Source organism: Bos grunniens, chromosome 2 (assembly GCF_055505025.1).
Source record: "Bos grunniens cultivar Pamir isolate PY7600 chromosome 2, Bosgru_T2T1.0, whole genome shotgun sequence".
Taxonomy (NCBI): domain Eukaryota; kingdom Metazoa; phylum Chordata; class Mammalia; order Artiodactyla; family Bovidae; genus Bos; species Bos grunniens.
The window spans coordinates 129,027,322-129,046,966 of record NC_141166.1 but is presented as its reverse complement, the minus strand read 5'-3'; the positions used below and the strand labels follow the sequence as shown (position 1 = coordinate 129,046,966).

Genomic DNA, 19,645 nt, shown 5'->3' with positions numbered 1-19,645 from the left:
GTTATGCATTAACTTCACCAGGTTATACTATCCAGTTATTCAATAAAATACTAGTCTAGGAGTTGCCATCAAGTTATTTTGTAGATCAGGCTTCTCTGGCAGCTCATCTTGTAAAGAACCTGCCTGCAATGTGGGAGACCTGGGTTCAATCCCTGGGTTGGGAAGATGCCCTGGGGAAGGGAATGGCTAGCCACTCCACTTCTGGCCTGGAGAACTCCAAGGACTCCAAGTCTGTGGGGTCACAAAGAGTCAGAGACAACTGAGCAACTCTCACTTTCTTTATTTTGTAGATATGAATAACATCTATAATCATTGACTTTATGTAAAGGAACTTACTCTGGATAAACTGGTTGGGCTTGATGGAACCAATTTAAAGGTCTTAACAGAGCCTAACCATCCTGCTATGTTCCTGGAGAAAGAAATTCTACCTGTGGTAGGCTCCAGTTCCCGCCCAGCAGTTTTCAGCCTGTGCTTTCTTAGGGTCTTCATTACGGATTGCAGATGCCTGGCTGGCCAGAATCCCGTCCCCAGTTGTGTAACCCATATCTTGAAATAAATGTGTTTATATGTGTGTGTGGTGGGGGGGGTGTGTGTGTGTGTGTCGGGGGGCGGTGGTGGTACATTCTACTAGTTCTGTGTTTTAGATGGAACCTTGGCTGACAAAGTACTTTACCACATTAGTATTTTATGTCCAGCACAACTCTTGTCATTTTGATGGCTGTAGGCCATCTTGACAGAGCTCATCCTCTTCCAGATGTCTCAGCTTGAAATGGTCATCCACCCTTCTTTTGACCCTTGGAAACCCTACCTCACTCCTCCTTACATAAAATAGGAATGACTACCAATCTATGAATCTCCATAGCATTCTATTAAGTGTGACTTGAATGGGAAAGAACAAGATTGCCTTTTATGTGAGTTTTTTAAAAAGATATTTCCCTATGACATTAAGCTCTATAAGAATATATCAGCTATGTAATATAGCTCTCAAACTTCACCAACATGCAGTCAAGTTTTAGCAATAGTACCTTAGACATACCAGTCATTTAATGAACTAATGAATAATGAAGTGTTATGGATACATTCCAACCCCAAAGAAAGGCAATGCCAAAGAATGCTCAAACTACCTCACAATTGCACTCATCTCACACTCTAGCAAATTAATGTTCAAAATTAATGCTCAAAATTCTTCAAGTGAGACTTCAACATTACATGAACTGAGAGCTTCCAGATGTTCAATCTGGATCTGGAAAAGGCAGTGGAAACAGAGATCAAATTGCCAACATCCATTGATTCATAGAAAAAGCAAGAGAGTTCCATAAATACATCTACTTCTGCTTCACTGACTATGCCAAAGACTTTGACTGTGTGGATCACAACAAACTGTGGAAAATTTTTAAAGAGATGGGAATACTAGACCACCTTACCTGCATCCTGAGAAATCTGTATGCAGGTCAAGAAACAGCAGTAAGAACCGGACATGGAACAACAGACTGGTTCCAAATCAGGGAAGGAGTACGTCAAGGCTGTGTATTGTCACCCTGCTTATTTAACTTATATGCAGAGTACATCATGTGAAATACCAGACTGTATGAAGCACAAGACGGAATCAAGATTCCTGGGAGAAATACCAGTAACCTCAGATACAGATAACACCGTCTTTAGGGCAGAAAGTGAAGAAGAACTAAAGAGCCTCTCGATGAAAGTGAAAGAGGAGAGTGAAAAAGCTGGCCTAAAACTCAACATCCAAAAAACTAAGATCATGGCATCTGGTCCCATCACTTCATGGGAAATAGATGGGGAAACAATGGAAACAGTGACAGCCTTTATTTTCTTGGGCTCCAAAATCACTGCAGATGGTGATTGCAGCCACCAGGAAATTAAAAGACGCTTTCTCCTTGGAAGAAAAGCTATGACCAACCTAGACAGCATATTAAAAAGCAGAGGCATTACTTTGCTGACAAAGGTCTAGTCAAAGCTATGGTTTTTCCAAGAGTCGTGTATGGATGTGAGAGTTGGATTATAAAGAAAGCTGAACATGGAAGAATGATGCTTTTGAACTATGGTGTTGAAGAGGACTCTTAAGAGTCCTTTAGACAGCAAGGAGATCAAACTAGTCAATCCTAAAGGTATTAATCCTGAATATTCATTGGAAGGACTGATGCTGAAGCTGAAGCTCCAATACTCTGCCCACTTGATGTGAAAAACTGACTCACTGGAAAATACCCTGATGCTGGGCAAGATTGAAGGCAGGAGGAGAAGGGGATGACAGAGGATGAGATGGTTGGATGGCATCACCCACCTAATGGACATGAGTTTGAGCAAGCTCTGGGAGTTGGTGATGGACAGGGAAGCCTGGCGTGCTGCAGTCCATGGGGTCACAAAGACTGAGAGACTGAATTGACTGATGACATATAGAAAGAGAAGCAAATCTTTGAAGTTATATTGACTTCAGTTTTTTTAAGCCTGGCTCTGTCTTACTAGGTTTGTGATAATCCTGTTGTTTTTGTTGTTATTTAGTCTCTGAGTCATGTCTGACCCTTTTGAGACAACATGGACTGTAGCCCGCCAGGCCGGGTTGCCATTTCCTTCTCCAAGGGATCTTCCTGACCCAGTTATCAAACCTGTGTCTCCTGCCTTAGCAGGTGGATTCTTTACAACTGAGCCCCCTGAGAAGCCCTGTGACAAGTCATAATATTTAAATTTTAATCCTTAGTTTTCTCTTTTGTAAAGTGATGATAACATTAATAATCATTATATTAATAATAAATCATGTAAAAATACACCAGAACAGTGCCTGGCATATTTTGAGACTCAATGAAATATAACAATTTTGTAATTATCTTGGATACGTTATTATGCATCAATTTATAAAATACACACCTACTGACCAACTAGAGTGAGACAGGCACTTTGGTAAGGCCAGTGAAACATTAAAAAAGATAAATTAATGATTGCTACCATTTACAAGTAGTAGTTATTTTATTCCAGATACTGTTTTAAGACTTCATATAACACCTTTCTATCTATAACAATTCTAATTGAGAAATTACTCTTATCCCTATTTACCAATTAACAACCATAGACATAGTAAGTTAATAATTTGCCCCAAACTACACAGCTAGTTAGTGTTGGAGTCGAGATTAAATGAAGGCAATCTGGTTATAGATTCTGTTTTTTACTTCTGTTGCCCCAAAGTATTTCCTATGGACATAGATTTGCTTTGCAAGTGACATCTACTCTAAGAAGAGACAGAAAACATTTTCAAAAACAACTAGTAAATAATCAATCTTTAAAGTTCCACAGAGAAGGAAATTCAGAAAAAAAATAATGTTCTTCAAATACTTTTAATGCTGCTTGGTCCACATGGTCTCACTCAGGAGACCACATGAGAAGGAATGGAAGCAACCTGCTCTTCCACATTTGACTGACCCCCATGTGGACGACGTTGCTGCCCCTCTGCTTCGTGTGGATGTCTTACCATTGTTACGGGCCCGTGAATCAGCACAGGCAACTTAGCCATGTAGACAGGCGGATTGCCATTGTCGCAATGCAAAGAGTTAATGATAGCTCTAATTACAGTGAAATTTTTCCAATCCTTTATAAACTAGTTTTTAAAATGAGGTACTTCAATTGTTTATAAAAGTGAATAATGTCTGGTGCTTTCACATGAAGGATATAATTCTATTATGATTGATAACAGAAAAAAAAAATTGAGCATGGGCTTTAAAGTTATAGTAGTTTTCTACATTAAATTTTTTTTCTATGAGGATTTCATGCAGTGTAGCAATAGCTAACATGAGGAATATCTGTGGAAGAGATGGGTAATATTAACTTGTTCTTTTTTTTTTTTTTTAAGCTGTTAAGTAAACTTTTCATGCTAATTCATGGCAATCAATCCTCATGTTAACTTTACAGGGGAATTCATGAGCATCGCAGTGATTTCCAGTATGTTAATTTTACAGAGAAAGCATTTTTGAGCATTTTTCTTTGCTGCACAGTCAGGCAGAAAACATATAGTTGCTGCATGCTAGAAAGCTCACTGCTGAGCAACCCTCTAGAAGAATTTATTCTAGATGGCCTTTTAAATGCTGCTTCCTGCTGATTCAGACTCAGATCAGTGCTTTAGAGGTTTCCCGTAGAGCTCTCCATTCAGTAATTTTTTTAGAAAAATTTTCCTGAAATAGTTCTTCATAACTAATATCTTTATATACCACTAATCCACTGTTCACTGTTTATAAAAATAATTTTACCATTTTCTATTTCCTCCCCTGCCATTTCTGAAGTTGCTTAAGTCTGGCCCACTCTCTTATTCCCAAATACAACTCTTTAAAATTCACTTCTGTCTCTTCCAAATTTAAACAGACTTCTCTGAAATCTACTCTATGTTTAGTGTTCATTAATTATAAAATAACATCTTTCTTTAAAGACCCTTCTGTAAATGGCATTCATTCATTTGGACAGTCTTCCAATAACAGCAGTGAATCAAATCTTTTAAGGCATGGAGTATGGATTATTTCTATTTATCTATTTAAATGCAGGACTTGAACAAAAGATTCATACAAAATATGCACTTTTCCTCTGTTTTCTTAATAATTTAAGCGCTGTTTGTCTCCCTTTTTTGTGTGTTATAATTGCATTCATTAAAACTGAAGCTCATTTCCAGACTAGTTTTATATTTGTCTGTGTAATGAAACATTAAGTACTTTTAAAGGAAACTAACTGGTTTGTTATTTTGTTTCTTATAGGCCATGATACTGCAAATTATTTTAACAACAGCCAAAGTCATTTGAAGAAAATACACTTGTGACTTAAACAGAAATTATAAAAAGACTACTTATTTAGGAAGTAAAACAACTTCCCTTATTATATGCTACCAAATTTATTTATGCAAAGATTTTTCAGGGATTATCTACTAAGAAATATCAAAGCATAAACAATCTTTCTAAGATCAATCATAAACTAGCAATAATACTATAGCAAAATAAGATTCAATAATACCATAGAACTATTTTACCTTTGCATTATAGGGAATGTAATGTTTTGATAAAGCTTCGGGAGTATGCATCCATGTTTTGTCTGCAATGAAGAATACACAATGTTAAATTAAAACACAGGTTCTAAGGGTGTCATATTCATGCATTAGCATTTATAAAGAGTCTGATATGGGTGGGAGCACTCCTAATTCTAAGACAGTTTTGCTAAAGTGAGAAAGAATAGCTAGTCAGATATAAGAACAATATAACCACAAAGTAATTATAAGATTCTCTCCTTGAGTTAAAAATCTTTTTCTTTTATAAGTTTTCAAATAATAAGACAATTCTGAATTTTTTAAAGAATATATTTTTAAAAATCAGTTGGGCTATGAGTAATTATATCAATCATGTGAATAACTATGTTTTTCTTCTTTCACTTGATAGTCTCATGAATTATAGGTTGTTTTTGGTAATTACTTTTTCAATAAATAGTAACCTGCTCTTTACTCATGACTATTATTCTTTAGTATCAAGAATTGACAATTTGTAAGGGGACATTTTAACATTAGACTAACAACTACATTTATACAAAACTGAAATAAATCAATCTACTAAATTCACTTAAACATTAATATTAGGATAGTTTTTTAGTCTCGATTTAGAGAAACATCGACTGAGTGTCAACTCTCAGTTGTTTCAGATATAAATAATCTTAAATTCAGTAATTTGAAATTATTACACGATTCAAATTAATATAGTAGAATAATGAAGCTTCCTAGGTGGCACAGCAGTAAAGAATCCACCTTGCCAATGCAGGAGACACAAGTTTGATCCCTGGAGGGGGAAGATCCCCGTGAAGGAGGAACTGACAACCACTCTAGTATTCTTGTTTGAAAAATTCCATGGATAGAGGAGACTGGCAGGGTATTATCAATGGGTTACAAAGAGTTGAACACAACTGGGCGATTGAGCATAGTAGAATAATAGAAATAAAAGTAACTAAAAGAATAGAAGATATTGAAAGTAATTTGTATTATACGTTATCAACAATAATAGAAAATAATTTTTTCATTCAATTTTTGAATTTAATTTATATATTCCACATATCTTCCAAAACATTTTGTGGAACATATAAGCAGGAAAAAAGCAAAACATGTTAATGTTTACACAAATCAAATTTTTTTTTTTTTCAAACTGCAATTGTCTGTAGTAAAACTTCTCAATCTTCAAATATATTATGTCTTCTTAAGTGGATTTTTGTGAGTATTTTACTCCTCATGGGAATTCAAAAATTTAGAATCAGTACTATAAATAGAATAAAATTAAAGACATATTTTTACCATGAAAAATATTACATAAGTACACACTAAAATAAAAATCAGGTCACTAACAAAGCATTTTTAACATTCAATTAAGAACATTTAAAAAGGATGGTAACAGAAGCAAGTTCAATACCATTAATATGTTATCAAACTGGGGGAATGTAAAGACAGAGAAAATGGCATACATTTCTGGAATTTTAATGATTTTAAACCATTTAAAGGATACTGCATTATATATGAAACATGTTTATGGATTACAATGCAATATTCAAAAAAAATTTGAAGACAAAACATGAGGGATCTATAAAATCCCATGCTCATGGTGCAATTTAGGGCTATTTCTGACTGATGAAGTGGATACGTGACAACTGCACTTGGGTGAAATATCCTGAGAAGCAATATATCCTAGGCTTCAAAAAGCAGTATTAATATACTGACACTGACGTATAAAACTTCTATTTCATGTATGAATTTTCATTTTAATAATAGATTTTATGATCGGTACTGAATAGTGATATGACTAATTCAAGAATAATTTATACTTAGATGTGGAAAATAGTCTTGCACTTGCATATTAAAATAAATAATCACAATAGTATACATCAAAGTAATAAAAATACCAAAGACTTGCCTTCAGGAAACCTAAAAATATATCTAATTTCTTTTTTTACCCCTTAATACAATTACTTTCATGTCTCTTTTTCCAAGACACTAAACATAGTTCAGGAGGATGTAAAGTCTAACTAAACTTTGAATATGATGGTTCATTCCTATCCTGAGGCAGAGAGATAATTGTTTTTTCCTATAACACACTATTATTTGAAAACTGATGATACTGCCTTTGTTATAGTCTCCTATTGCAGTAACCTAAAAAGAGGGTAGGTATATCCAACTGTTACTGGTGACAGACTGAAATAATCACAATATTAAATTACCACTGGATAAGCTGCAGTTGCTACAATGACAAAAGATCTACACCCACACACCAAGTGCAGACGATTTAATGCGTGTTCATTTCATACCTCTCCTATAGGTAGTGCACTTATTAAACCTGAAGGATTTCCAAAATGAGTCGTTAATGTCATTGTAATTTATACTTTGACAAAAGAAAAAAAAGAAAAAACAGAACAAACCTATACGCTAACTTAGATAGATGTGGCTGACCTTGAAGAGAGAATATAGATGATGGTCTCTCGTCATTTTATGGACCCACAGAAGATATTAGATACAGGGAATTGGTGAAGAAACAGGAACATAGATACTCTAGAATGTGTTCTTTTTCTTGAAATTATAAAATATAATCTCAAACTTAATAGTGAGCATTCACATAAAAGTAAACGTCAGCATTTCAAAATATTTGACAGGTGTCAAACCACTTTGACTACTGGACCAATGAATCTGGTGTTCAAAATGTATTTAGATTTAGAGCTCATCTAGAAAGATGCAAGAAACATCACTGTTCTCATATCATAAGAGTTTAACATAGTTAAAGCACCTATTTTGAATATATTAAATTTAAAACTAAGTGCTGATGGATGAATGGATATATCTGAATACAATTTTTCATGAAAAGAAAATTACCGAATTATATTTGAATATTATTGAAATTTCAAGTGCTTTCTACTACAATTATACCTACTCATCAATATATCAACTCATATGTTAAAGAACACAAAGTATAACTAGTTGAATTATTTAATCACATTTATTCATGTGCTATGTTTTGTTTTTTAAATTAAATTATTTTTGATATAAATAGAATATAGGATTTTAAAAATTCAAAAAGTGAGCTAACATAGGGAAAGAAAGAAGATATAAAACATTCATTAAAATGTAATCTATGATTATGAGGTTAGATAATTTTTACAGAGATCTTCAAAATAGTCCAAAATGATGCAATTCTAGTATATTCAGATTTTTTCAGAACCTATGAGCACTTCTGCCTGTGAGCATGCTAAATTGCTTCAACTGTGTCCGATTCCAACCCTGTGGACTGTAGCCTGCCAGTCTTCTCTGTCCATGGAATTCTCCAGGGAAGAATTCTGGAGTGGGTTGCCATGCTCTCCTCCAGGGGATCTTCCCAACTGAGGGATCGAACCCACTGACCCAGGGTTTGAAGCTATGTCTCTTAAGTCTCATGCTTTGGCAGGCTGGTTCTTAACTACTAGCGCCACCTGGGAAACCCATTCTAATAACTATTAAAGCATTTGAAAAAAGAATGAGTGAAATGCCTGGTCAATTCAAAGAATACCAGACAAATTACTAATTGGGAGATTTAATAAAAATAAAAGAAAATTATGTTTAAGTTTAAGATAACAATCTCTTTTCCTTGGGTTTCTGAGAGCCAAGATGACTTAGTAAGTTTGCATGTAATAACTGAGTAAACTGGATATATGAAATAAGATAAGTTTTTAATGATAGAAGATGATCTTTCTTTGTTTAGAGTACAGTGAAATATATGTTGATACTAGTTATTGGAAAGATGACTTGACTTATATGTTTTCTAGAGCTATAATTACAGTTCCCAATGGTCAAGAGGTATGAATTCTCTCATAAAATTCCAGTTTTGCATCTCAAATTAAAATTCAACTGATAGTGCTATTGGTTGAAATTGGAGCACAGGCTCCAAGAAGTTTTCTTTAACAACTTTATTAAATGAAAGCATTTGAAGTGACTGGTGAACTTAAGGTAGAATTTCTGCACCGAGTTCCAACTGAATTCGAGTGAAATATTGATCAATAATTTTTTGATAAGGATATTTAATCATTAGACTTGAAAAATAAGAGAAGTCAAAAGAAATTTAAAGAAAATGAAGCTAAACAGGAAATAACAAGTGCTTCTGCTTCTTTATTCTCTACATCAATAATTTTCCTTATAGTTGTACTCCTACTGTCTTCAAGTAAGACAAATACACAATCACTGCTTACTCATCTTACTATCCAACTCTTGGGATTTCTCAACTAAAAATCACTCCAAATTCCCTTCAGATGAAGAGTAAATTAGAAAAAAAAAAAAAAAGAGAGAAGATCTAGAAGTATCTTTAAAAAACATGATAGCATGTTTAAAGTGATGAGTTGTGATGTAAGGTTTTTTATTACTTTATTAAAAATAATTCTATATTTCAGAGAACTATTTCCAGACTTTTTTACTAGGTAAAGGGAATAAAAAGAAATGTGAATTTATTTTTGATATATGTTTTAAATCATAAGCAAGCTACAAAGTACAATAAATGTCATTTGCCTTACCCTTATTCTGAAAAATAAGTAAAATAATAAATTCTTAGTTTCCTAGGGTTGAAAACTGCCTGAAAGATCTTCACATTACCTAATCTCTACTGAATACATTAATCGTCTGAACCATATCCAAATGTTTGAACACCTTTCATTTCAGAAAAGAAAAAGAAAATACTTTGAATAATTCCATTATATTTTGGCAAAATTTTATTGGAATTTTTTTCCTACATTTAATCTATGACATTATGATTTACACCAATCTTTATTAAACTTTGTTCCATAACCCAATGACAGCATTCAAACATTACAAGGTCTTCAAACATTGCAAGACCATACCATGGGTTCTCAGCCATGCTTCCACTTGGAATCATCATTGAAGTCATCCTAGCCTTTCTCAACCAGGTATGTTACAATGTGTCAATCCTTTAAAGCAAGAACACACTGCCTGAGGACATGGAGTAGAACAGAATGATCTATGTCCTGGTTCAAGACAGTTCATTATTCATTCATTAGAAAATGAACTGGAATCATGACTTTTTTACCTCTGCATGCTTTACCTACATATTTTACCTACACATTGAAGTTTAGCCATGTTTTACCCACATAGCAATTAACTGCATTTTCTAAATAATAACAATATAGAAATAAGTATAGAAGTGTTGTATTTTTGGAACCCATGTTTGGCAATTAACAGTATCTTGTTAAGTTTATAGTGTAGATTATGAACTAACTCATCATTTCCCCCCCATATACCTATAATCCTTCCACATCTGTTATCTCTTCCTACTTTCAGTCCACTAAGAACTTGAGTAGCATTATTTAAGTATTCTCTCCCAAGTCATTTATAGTATGTTAAACAGGAAAGAGCCCAGTGCCCACCACCAAATAACTCCTTCTAGAATGGCAAGATACATTTTTTAACTCTACTGAACTATATAAAACTATCAAATTTTTCTCTTTCCTATAAATATATCATGAAATATTTTGTCAAATGCCATGTTTCCTTGCCCTTTAAGAAATAACATGCAACTAGCTGTTTCTTTCATTCCTGTACTGATAATTATGATATAGTCATACTTGTTTTAAATTTCTACTTTAAAATTAATAACAAATTTATTTTGTTCTCATTGCTATAATTCACTTATCATCAATCCTAATACTATTTCAATAAAAAGTGAAGTGTACATGCAAACACACACCTACACGTAAGTTAATTTAAATCACTATAACCTATGTAAGCTCAGGAAATTTAGTATTACAGCTATGAAAAGTGAAGTTAGGACTAACTTTTTAAGTCAGATCATTATTTTTTGCAATTTCACACCACAGAATAAAACTTCCAAAGAACATATTGTCATGTTTTCTGGACTAAATATATTAAACAACTCCACTCTTTGATTAGGCTGATAACCAAAGAAGGTTAATTAGCAATGTTTGCAGGTTTCTGTTCTATTCTAACTTCATTCTGGAGTCACATGATGTGATAATTGGAAAAAGTGATATCTTAACATTTCTGCTTGATTTTCACAATAATATTGAATTGACTCCCAGGTTCTATAAATGGGTACACTTACCTTTCTTTCTGCTAAAAGCACGATTCATGATGAGGATCAACCAAATTGATGTTCAGTTCAATCACACTTTATACCCTACAAAAACATAAAATAGTAAAGCTTAAATAAAGGAATGTTGACCAATCCCTTTTATGCAAATTACTTTAATTGCAAGGTTTTTTTAGATGTTTATAAACAATATTCTGAAATATCCTGAAGGACAATGGGTAAGAATAAACATAAGTGTTCAATATTATGAGTGGCACAGCAGACAAGAACAATATATCAAATGGAATTTCTCCAAAGTTCCTTAGTTTTCTTGTGTTTGTTTCTTTTATACATCTTTCATTAATTATATTTACTTGCAAATTTAAGAAAAAAGAAGGTTAACTTTTCCCTGAACTTGTCAGTAAAAAGTATGGTAATGTTTTGGATTATCATTAACAGCAGTGGTGGATAAACAAGTCATCTCCTTATGACAAGTGAATATCATGCCCCCTCCCCTCCATCATGCTATGCTGGGCAACTCTTTGCCCCATGATACTCCAGACAGCTGCTGCCTATCTTTTGAAACCAAGGCAATGGGGCATTTCCAGCTCCTCATCCCTGGAACCACAGAGGGAGTCTTGATGATCCCTGAATCGCCATCTGGATGATGCGCCCCTAGTCTTGAAGAACAGTGTGCATTCACAGCCAAATAGATACATGGTCCTGTCCTGTGGGATCTAAGAAATCTAAAATATTTTCATCATTTCATTCCATCAACATTTCCTTCAGGTGAAACCAGCAGTGTTTCTGTTAGAGTAACTGATTAGGTTACTCTAGGTCTGTGAATCACACAGACACTGATCTTATCAAAGGACAGTTTCTCCATTACCTGGTTATTCTCTGCTACATGAATCAACTGAGAATTTTCCAAACCTTTAAGTGTTGATTAATTTGTGCATAACAAATTTCTTTCTTTCTTACATTTTACGATAATCATTTAAAAAGAACCAAGCTCCCCCTTTAACATTTTGCTCAGAAATCCCCTGCAGTTAAATATCCAATTTTGGTGATTCCTAGTTTTACCCTTCACAAAACACTAGAACACAATACAATTCAGTCAAGTTTTTTTTTTTTTTTCCCATTTTTTAACAATGATCACCTTCTCACCATTGTTCAAAAACATGTTCTTTTTTTTTCCCAAGACCTTAAAAGAATGGGCTTTAACATTTGTATTTCTACTAACATCCTGTTCATGATTGTCTATGGACTCTCTAGGAAGATGGGGACTCTCTCTCCAGCTCTCTCCCTTTCTTCCTGACCTCTTACCAGAACTGTCTTCAGCAGTCCCTTCAAAGTACTCTTGGTTTCTTCTAGCATGCACGGCACAATTCTTCAAGCTTCTCCCCAGTATCTAGTTCCAAAGCTACTTCCACATTTTTAGCTATTTGTTATCAGTAACAATTTTCTTTTTTCTCGGTGTGGTCAGGTTGCCATAACAAAATACCTTAGACTGGGTGGCCTAAACAACAGAAATGTATTTCTTACAGTTGTAGAGGCTGGAATTTTGAGAGTCATACTTTAGCATGTCAGCATGGTCAGGTTTTAATGAGTACCTTCTACCCAATTAGATCCTAAAGACTCCATCTCCAAATACCATTTCTTTGGGGGTAAGGGCTTCAACTTATTAATTTGGAGGGAACACAAGGATTCAGTCCATAGCACTCTCCATAAATCTACACAGCAATTAAAGCACAACAGAGAAATTAATCTTTATCATAAAGTCATTTTACAGTGAAATTACTGCTGTTTATGTCCTTATATTACTACTCCTAAAGGAAAATTAAAATAGTTAACTGAATTATAAACTATTATTATTAGGCACTGTTTTGTAGATAATGACACAATAGTATCACTCTGTTATTCACCTCATACTTTACTAATCTTCTCATGATATACACTATTAATACTGAATATTTAGTCAGAAATTATTTACTGACCACCAGTGCCAGACATTATTCAAGATGCAAAGTAATATAATAAAGACCAAATATTTCTGTATCCGCCCAAGAAGTACTTTTCACCTAGAAGCTAATAGACATGTTTGCTATCCTCAAGGAATAAGTGAAGATCAAAAACTTGCAGAAAAAAATAAAAACATTCAGTAAAGAAATATAATATATCCAAATGTAAGATTCAACTTCTCTGGAAAAATGAAGAAACCAATACTAAGAATGAAGAGAAAATCTTAAAAGCAGTCAGAAAAGAAGACATTATGTATAGAGGAACAAAGATTAGGATTGCAGCAGCTTTCACATCTGAAACATTGCAAACTAAAAGACAGAGGAGCAACATCTTGAAAGTATGAAAAAAACTAAAGCTGGATGAAGAAACAGATCACCTAATCATATATGGGGAAAGGTAAGTGTGCCCAAAGAAAGGCAATGCCAAAGAATGTTCAAACTACCGCACAATTACACTTATCTCACAGGCTAGGAAAGTCATGCTCAAAATTCTCCAAGCCAGGCTTCAACAGTACATGAACCAAGAACTTCCAGATGTTCAAACAGGATTTAGAAAAGGCAGAAGAACCAGGGATCAAATTGTCAACATCCATTGGATCATTGAAAAAGGAAGAGTTCCAGAAAAGCATCTACTTCTGCCCTCTTGACCATGCTAAAACCTTTGACAGTGTAGATCACAACAAGCTGTGGTCAATTCTTAAAGAGATGGGAACAAAGACCACCTGACCTGCCTCCTGAGAAATCTGTATGCAGGTCAAGAAGCAACAGTTAGAAGGGGATGTGGAACAACAGAAAGGCTCCAAATTGGGAAAGGAGTATGTCAAGGCTGTATATTGTCACCGTGCTTATTCAACTTATATGCAGAGTACATCATGCAAAATGCCAGGCTGGATATGAAGCACAAGCTGGAATCAAGATTGCCAGGAGAAATATCAATAACCTCAGATATGCAGATGACAGCACACTATGGCAGAAAGCAAAGAACTAAAGAGCTTCTTGATGAAGGCGAAAGAGGAGAGTGAAAAAGCTGGCTTAAAACAACATTCAGAAAACTAAGATCATGGCATCCAGTACCATCATTTCATAGCAAATAGATGGGGAAACAATGGATACAGTGACAGACTACTTTCCCGGGCTCCAAAATCACTGCAGATGGTGACTATAGCAATGAAATTAAAAGACATTTGCTCCTTGGAAGAAAAGCTATCAACCTAGGTAGCATATTAAAAAGCAGAGACATTACTTTGCTGACAAAGATCTAGTCAAAGCTATGGTTTTTCCAGGAGTCATGTATGGATATGCGAGTTGGACTATAAAGAAAGCTGAGTACTCAAGAATTGATGCTTTTGAACCGAAATGTTGGAGAAGACTCTTGAGAGTCCCTTGGACTGTAAGGAGATCAAGCCAGTCAATCCTAAAGGAAATTGGTCCTGAATATTCAGTGGAAGGACTGATGCTAAAGCTGAAACTCCCAATTTTTGGCCAACTAAGGTGAAGAACTGACTCATTGGAAAAGACCCTGATGCTGGCAGAAGGAGAAGGGGACGACAGAGGATGAGATGGTTGGATGGCATCACTAACTCAATGGATACGAGTTTGGGTAAACTCTGGGAGTTGGTGATGGACAGGGAAACCTGGCTTGCTGCAGTCCATAGGGTTGCAAAGAGTCGGACACAACTGAGCGACTGAACCGAACTGAAACAGTGATTTTTCAGGTCCATTTTTAATTTCTTTATAAAACATAAGAATATATTGTACATTTTTATTCTTATCTTTCTTAGGGATCCAGAAAGTAAGTAAGTAAGCAAGTAAGTAACTCTGGCTATGTACAAAATACAAACGGGATATGTAAACGTGATCAAGAAAACAATTGTAATTAATAAATTATTTACAATGTATAGAAACATTATTTAAAGCCAACTGGGAGTTTAAAATCTCTAAATAAAAAATTTTAAATGCATTATAAACATTACAGGCAGATGTCATTAAATTATTTTAATTTCAAATTTTTTGTAAAAATCAGTAAACACATTGACAAGTACTATGAATCCACTTCGCAGTATTTTACTCTATAAATTTAACCTTTTTAGCCCTGATTGTAAAAGAAGTTTGAAGCCAACAATCACTTTTTTAGAATAATCCATCATATACAAGTTTTAAAATTATTTACCAACAGAAATTTGGCAAATTTCCTACAGATATTTATAAGTCAGTTCAGAAGAAGTTTAGAGTGAATTTTTAAATGAATGGCAGTTTCTTGCTTTGCAACCTGCTGCCCAGGCTCTTGCTTTAAAAATTAAATTACACTGTTATGACTAAAGAAAATCTACATGGTATGAATATTAAAAGCTGTAAAGTAGTTGGCTCTGAATTTCATTTTTATTGTTATGAGTACATTTAATATCAAATTTTCCTGGAATTCTTTCAAGGTTAAAAGAAAAAAAAAAGAAACCTCAAATTGATTAAAACATGGTTCATATTCATGTAACTCATACATCACTTTAAAATCCTGTTCACTAAGAGATCAGAGATGATGCTGAAGTAATGATGACTAATCATTAGATTTAATTCTGTACAGAAGGGAAAACCAGGTGAAGTTAAAATAGTTCTTTTCCTGTGAATGCATATAAAACACATTTCTTTTTACTCTCAAAACTTTTGTGTGCTTTTTGAATATATAATTCAAGATGGTAATCCCGAGACAATGTCAGACAATTTTAGATCCTGCATTAACTCCTCCACATTGCTAAATACTCTAAAGTAGCTGCTAACAATTGGAACTTCATTGCTTGCCATATAAAAAAATTTCAAAACTCCTCCTGGGAGAACTCGGTTCATTTCTGACACTCTTCTGGATCTAATTAGTGTCTACTGTAAATGTTCTCTGCTTAAATCTCCCAATTCTAAGACATCTTCTGATATTCTTCCTCACTGTATTTTAGGACAGTAATTTGCAAAGGGCTCTTTGCTTTTGTGGATCAGTACTAAGCATAGACAAGAAAACAAACCAGTACACAAACTGAGACATTTCACAGGAGAAGTCATGTGACATGTGTTTAAGAGGCTATACGTTTAAAATTTACTAAGAAATAGCAATGTTAGTGTCTTCTGAAATTCCCTAACTTGAGATATAAGTGCTTATCACTATTTTCCTTTTTTTTTTTTTTAACAATATTCACTCATATCTAACACTTATAAAAAAAATCCTTTGCCCTTCCACCAGCTACATTTTGAGACCACGTTATATGACAAACATTATAGGAATGGGCTTCCCAGGTGGCACACTGGTAAAAGAATCTGTCTGCTAATGCAGGAGATACAAGAATCACAGGTTTGATCTCTGGCTTGGGAAGATCCCCTCCAGAAGGAAATGGCAACCCACTCCAATTTTCTTGCCTAGAAAATTCCATAGACAGAGGTGCCTGGTGGGCCACAGTCCATGGAGTCGCAGAGTTAGACACAACTGAGGTTGATATTTATAGCAATTAGAAAGTAAAAATAAGTAGGACATGGTCCCTGCCTTCAAGGAATTTACCATCTTTGAGAGTAAGAGAGAAGGATTTGTGGTTCTACAGATGGGGAATGAACCATATAAAAGAGGTAGATACCCTTGAAAGAGAGAGGATGATGCACAGAACGGCTGTTTTGTTCACAGGAAAAGCTTCAGAGTGTATGTAAACAATCACTTTCTTAATGGGCAAGGGCTAAAGGTGAGGATGGACAAAGGTTTCAGGTAGAAGGGCAGAGCACTTGTGGTACATGTTGATTAGGGGCATGCAGCTCCTAGCTACACTGCTAATCGCCATCTGGGAGCCATCCACTGGCTCTCCTTGAGGGCCTAGACTAGTATGCAGCACCCTTTATTAGCAATGGAGGAAGCTCTAAGAAGAGCTTTAGCATTTGATAATGTGGCAAACTCTTCAGAATGGATTATATATGAGAAAATCTTGACATAAAAGATCCAGAAATACCAGGTCTAGGGAACAACAACAAAAAAGGACCTGAATGTCTTGCAATGCTAAATGTAAGGTCTGGTGACACTAGTGGTAAAAAACAAACAAACAAAAAACCCACCTGCCAACACAAGAGACATGAGACACGAGTTTGATCCCTGGGTCAGGAAGATCCCCTGGAGGACCTCATGGTAACTGACCCCATGATTCTTGTCTGGAGAATGCCATGGACAGAGGAGTCTGGTGGGCTATAGTCCATAGGGTCACAAAGTGTGGGACGTGACTGAAGTGATTTAGCACTGAAGAGTAAGGTCAAAATAAAGGCTGTTGTTGAGTTGCTAAGTCGTGTCTGACTCTTTTGCAACCTCACTGACTATAGCACACCAGGCTTCCCTGTCCTCCAGTATCTCGGGGAGTTTGCTCAAACTCATAGCCATTGAGACTGTGACACCATCCAAACATCTTCGCCCCTGCCCTCAATCTTTCCCAGCATCAAAATGTTTTCCAGTAAGTCAGCTCTTTGAATCAGGTGGCCAAAGTATTGGCGCTTCAGCTTCACCATCAGTCCTTCTATGAATAATCAGGGTTGATTTCCTTTAGGTCTGACTGATTTGATCTCCTTGCTGTCCAATGGACTCACTCTCAAGAGTCTTCTCCAGCACTACAATAAGAAAGCATCAATTCTTCAGAGCTAAGTCTTCTTTATGGTCCAAATCTCACAATCGTACATGACTACTGGAAAAACCATAGCTTTGACTAGACGGACCTTTGTTGGAAAAGTGCTATCTCTGCTTTTTAATAAGCTGTTTAGGTTTTTTGTCATAGCCTTTCTTCCAAGGAGCAAGCATCTTTTAATTTCATGGTAGCAGGCACCATCTGCAGTGATTTTGGAGCACAGGAAAATAAAATGTCACTTTCCCCCATCTTTTTCCCATGAAGTGATGGGACCAGATACCATGATCTTAGTTTTCTGAATGTTGAGTTTTAAGCCAGCTTTTTCATTCTCATCTTTCACCTTCATCAAGAGGCTCTTTAGTTCCGCTTTACTTTCTGTCATTATAGTGGTATCATCTGCATATCTGAGATTGTTGATATTTCTCCCAGCAATCTTGATTCCAGCTGTGATTCATCCAGCCCAGCATTTCACATGATGTATTCTGCATGTAAGTTAAATAAACAGGGTGACAATATACAGCCTTGATGTATTCTTTTCCTAATATTGAAGCAGTCTGTTTTTCCTTGTCCAGTTCTAACTGTTGTTTCTTGACCTGTATACAGCTTTCTCAGGAGACTGGTGAGGTGTCTCTTTAAGAATTTTCCAGTTTGTTGTGATCCACAAAGTCAAAGGCTTAGCACAGTCAATGAAGCAGACATAGATGTTTTTCTGGAATTCTCTTGATTTCTCTGTGATCAAATGGATTTTGGCAATTTGATCTCTGGTTTTTCTGCATCTTCTAAAACCAGCTTGTACATCTGGAGGTTCTCAATTCAAATACTGCTGAAACCTAGCTTGAAGAATTTTGAGCCTCATGATGCTGGCATGTGGAATGAACACAACTATACATTAGTTTGAACATTCTTTGATACTGCCCTTCTTTTGGATTGGAATGAAAACTGACATTTTCCAGTCTTGTGACCACTGCTGAGTGTTCCAAACTTATTGACATACTGAGTGCAGTACTTTAACAGCATCATGTTGTAGGATTTCCAATAGCTCAGCTGGAATTATATCACCTCCACTAGCTTTATTAGTAGTAATGCTTATTAAGGCACATTTGATTTCACACTCCAGGATGTCTGGCTATAGGTGAGTGACCACACCATCATCATCACTCACTGAGAGGCTACAATGAATCAAAAGGAAAAATGGGGATATACAGCCTATTCATACTGACAGTGAAAGCTATGAAATTTGAAATTTACTGACACTCTCTATTCTAAGAGGATTTTAAAGAAACCTATTCAGAAGTCATTTTCAGAGCTGAGTACTATTCAGTAAGTATCTGGTCAGTAATTATGGCAACATTGTGATATCACAAAACTCAGTACAGAGACTGAGTATCAGCCTGGGAGGGGGTACCAACACTCATCCCCTCCAGAATGAGGATAACCACAGGTCCTTTTTTGTGTCCTTTCAATGAAAAGAGAGAAAACTCCAGAGATGGAGATGTAGTGGAAACCTCAAACCATCTGAGCTATCCCAGTGGCATGATGAGTATCTCAATATACTTCCATAAGTGCCTATAAAATTCTGAGCTAAATTTTGGCAGGCATATATCAGTCTGTTCCAACAATTAGATTGAGATTTTTCATGAAAGCTTCATCCAATGATCAATGAAGTATTTCTCTCCCTGGATTTTCTTCATTATCTTATGCTCTTAATGGGAGATCAGTTACTTTTCTCTAAAATGAGATAATCACAATAAATTATGCTAAAGGAAGCATTTATAAAGATAAAACTCCATATCAAAATGGACATTATTACAATAGAATAAACATGGCTTTCCTATATGTGGACCTACAAGTAACCTAGTTTTAGTTTCATTTTGAATGTTAGATTTTGAAGTTCTTTGTACAAGTTCTACTTAATATTTCCCCCCTT

General features: G+C 35.2%; 1 protein-coding gene across 7 annotated transcripts in view; it reads right to left on the bottom strand.

The window, feature by feature from the left end:
• The window catches only part of GULP1 (GULP PTB domain containing engulfment adaptor 1), a 330,379-nt gene that overhangs the window by 114,285 nt on the left and 196,449 nt on the right, over positions 1-19,645 (bottom strand). For all 7 annotated transcript variants that reach the window (XM_086371504.1, XM_086371455.1, XM_086371463.1 and 4 more), the window contains 2 exons: positions 11,103-11,177; positions 5,015-5,076 (listed from right to left, as the gene is read on the bottom strand). In XM_086371504.1, coding sequence (XP_086227630.1) covers positions 5,015-5,076; positions 11,103-11,130 — 90 coding nt within the window. In that variant the 5' untranslated portion in view covers positions 11,131-11,177. The remainder of the gene's footprint in view (positions 1-5,014; positions 5,077-11,102; positions 11,178-19,645) is intronic.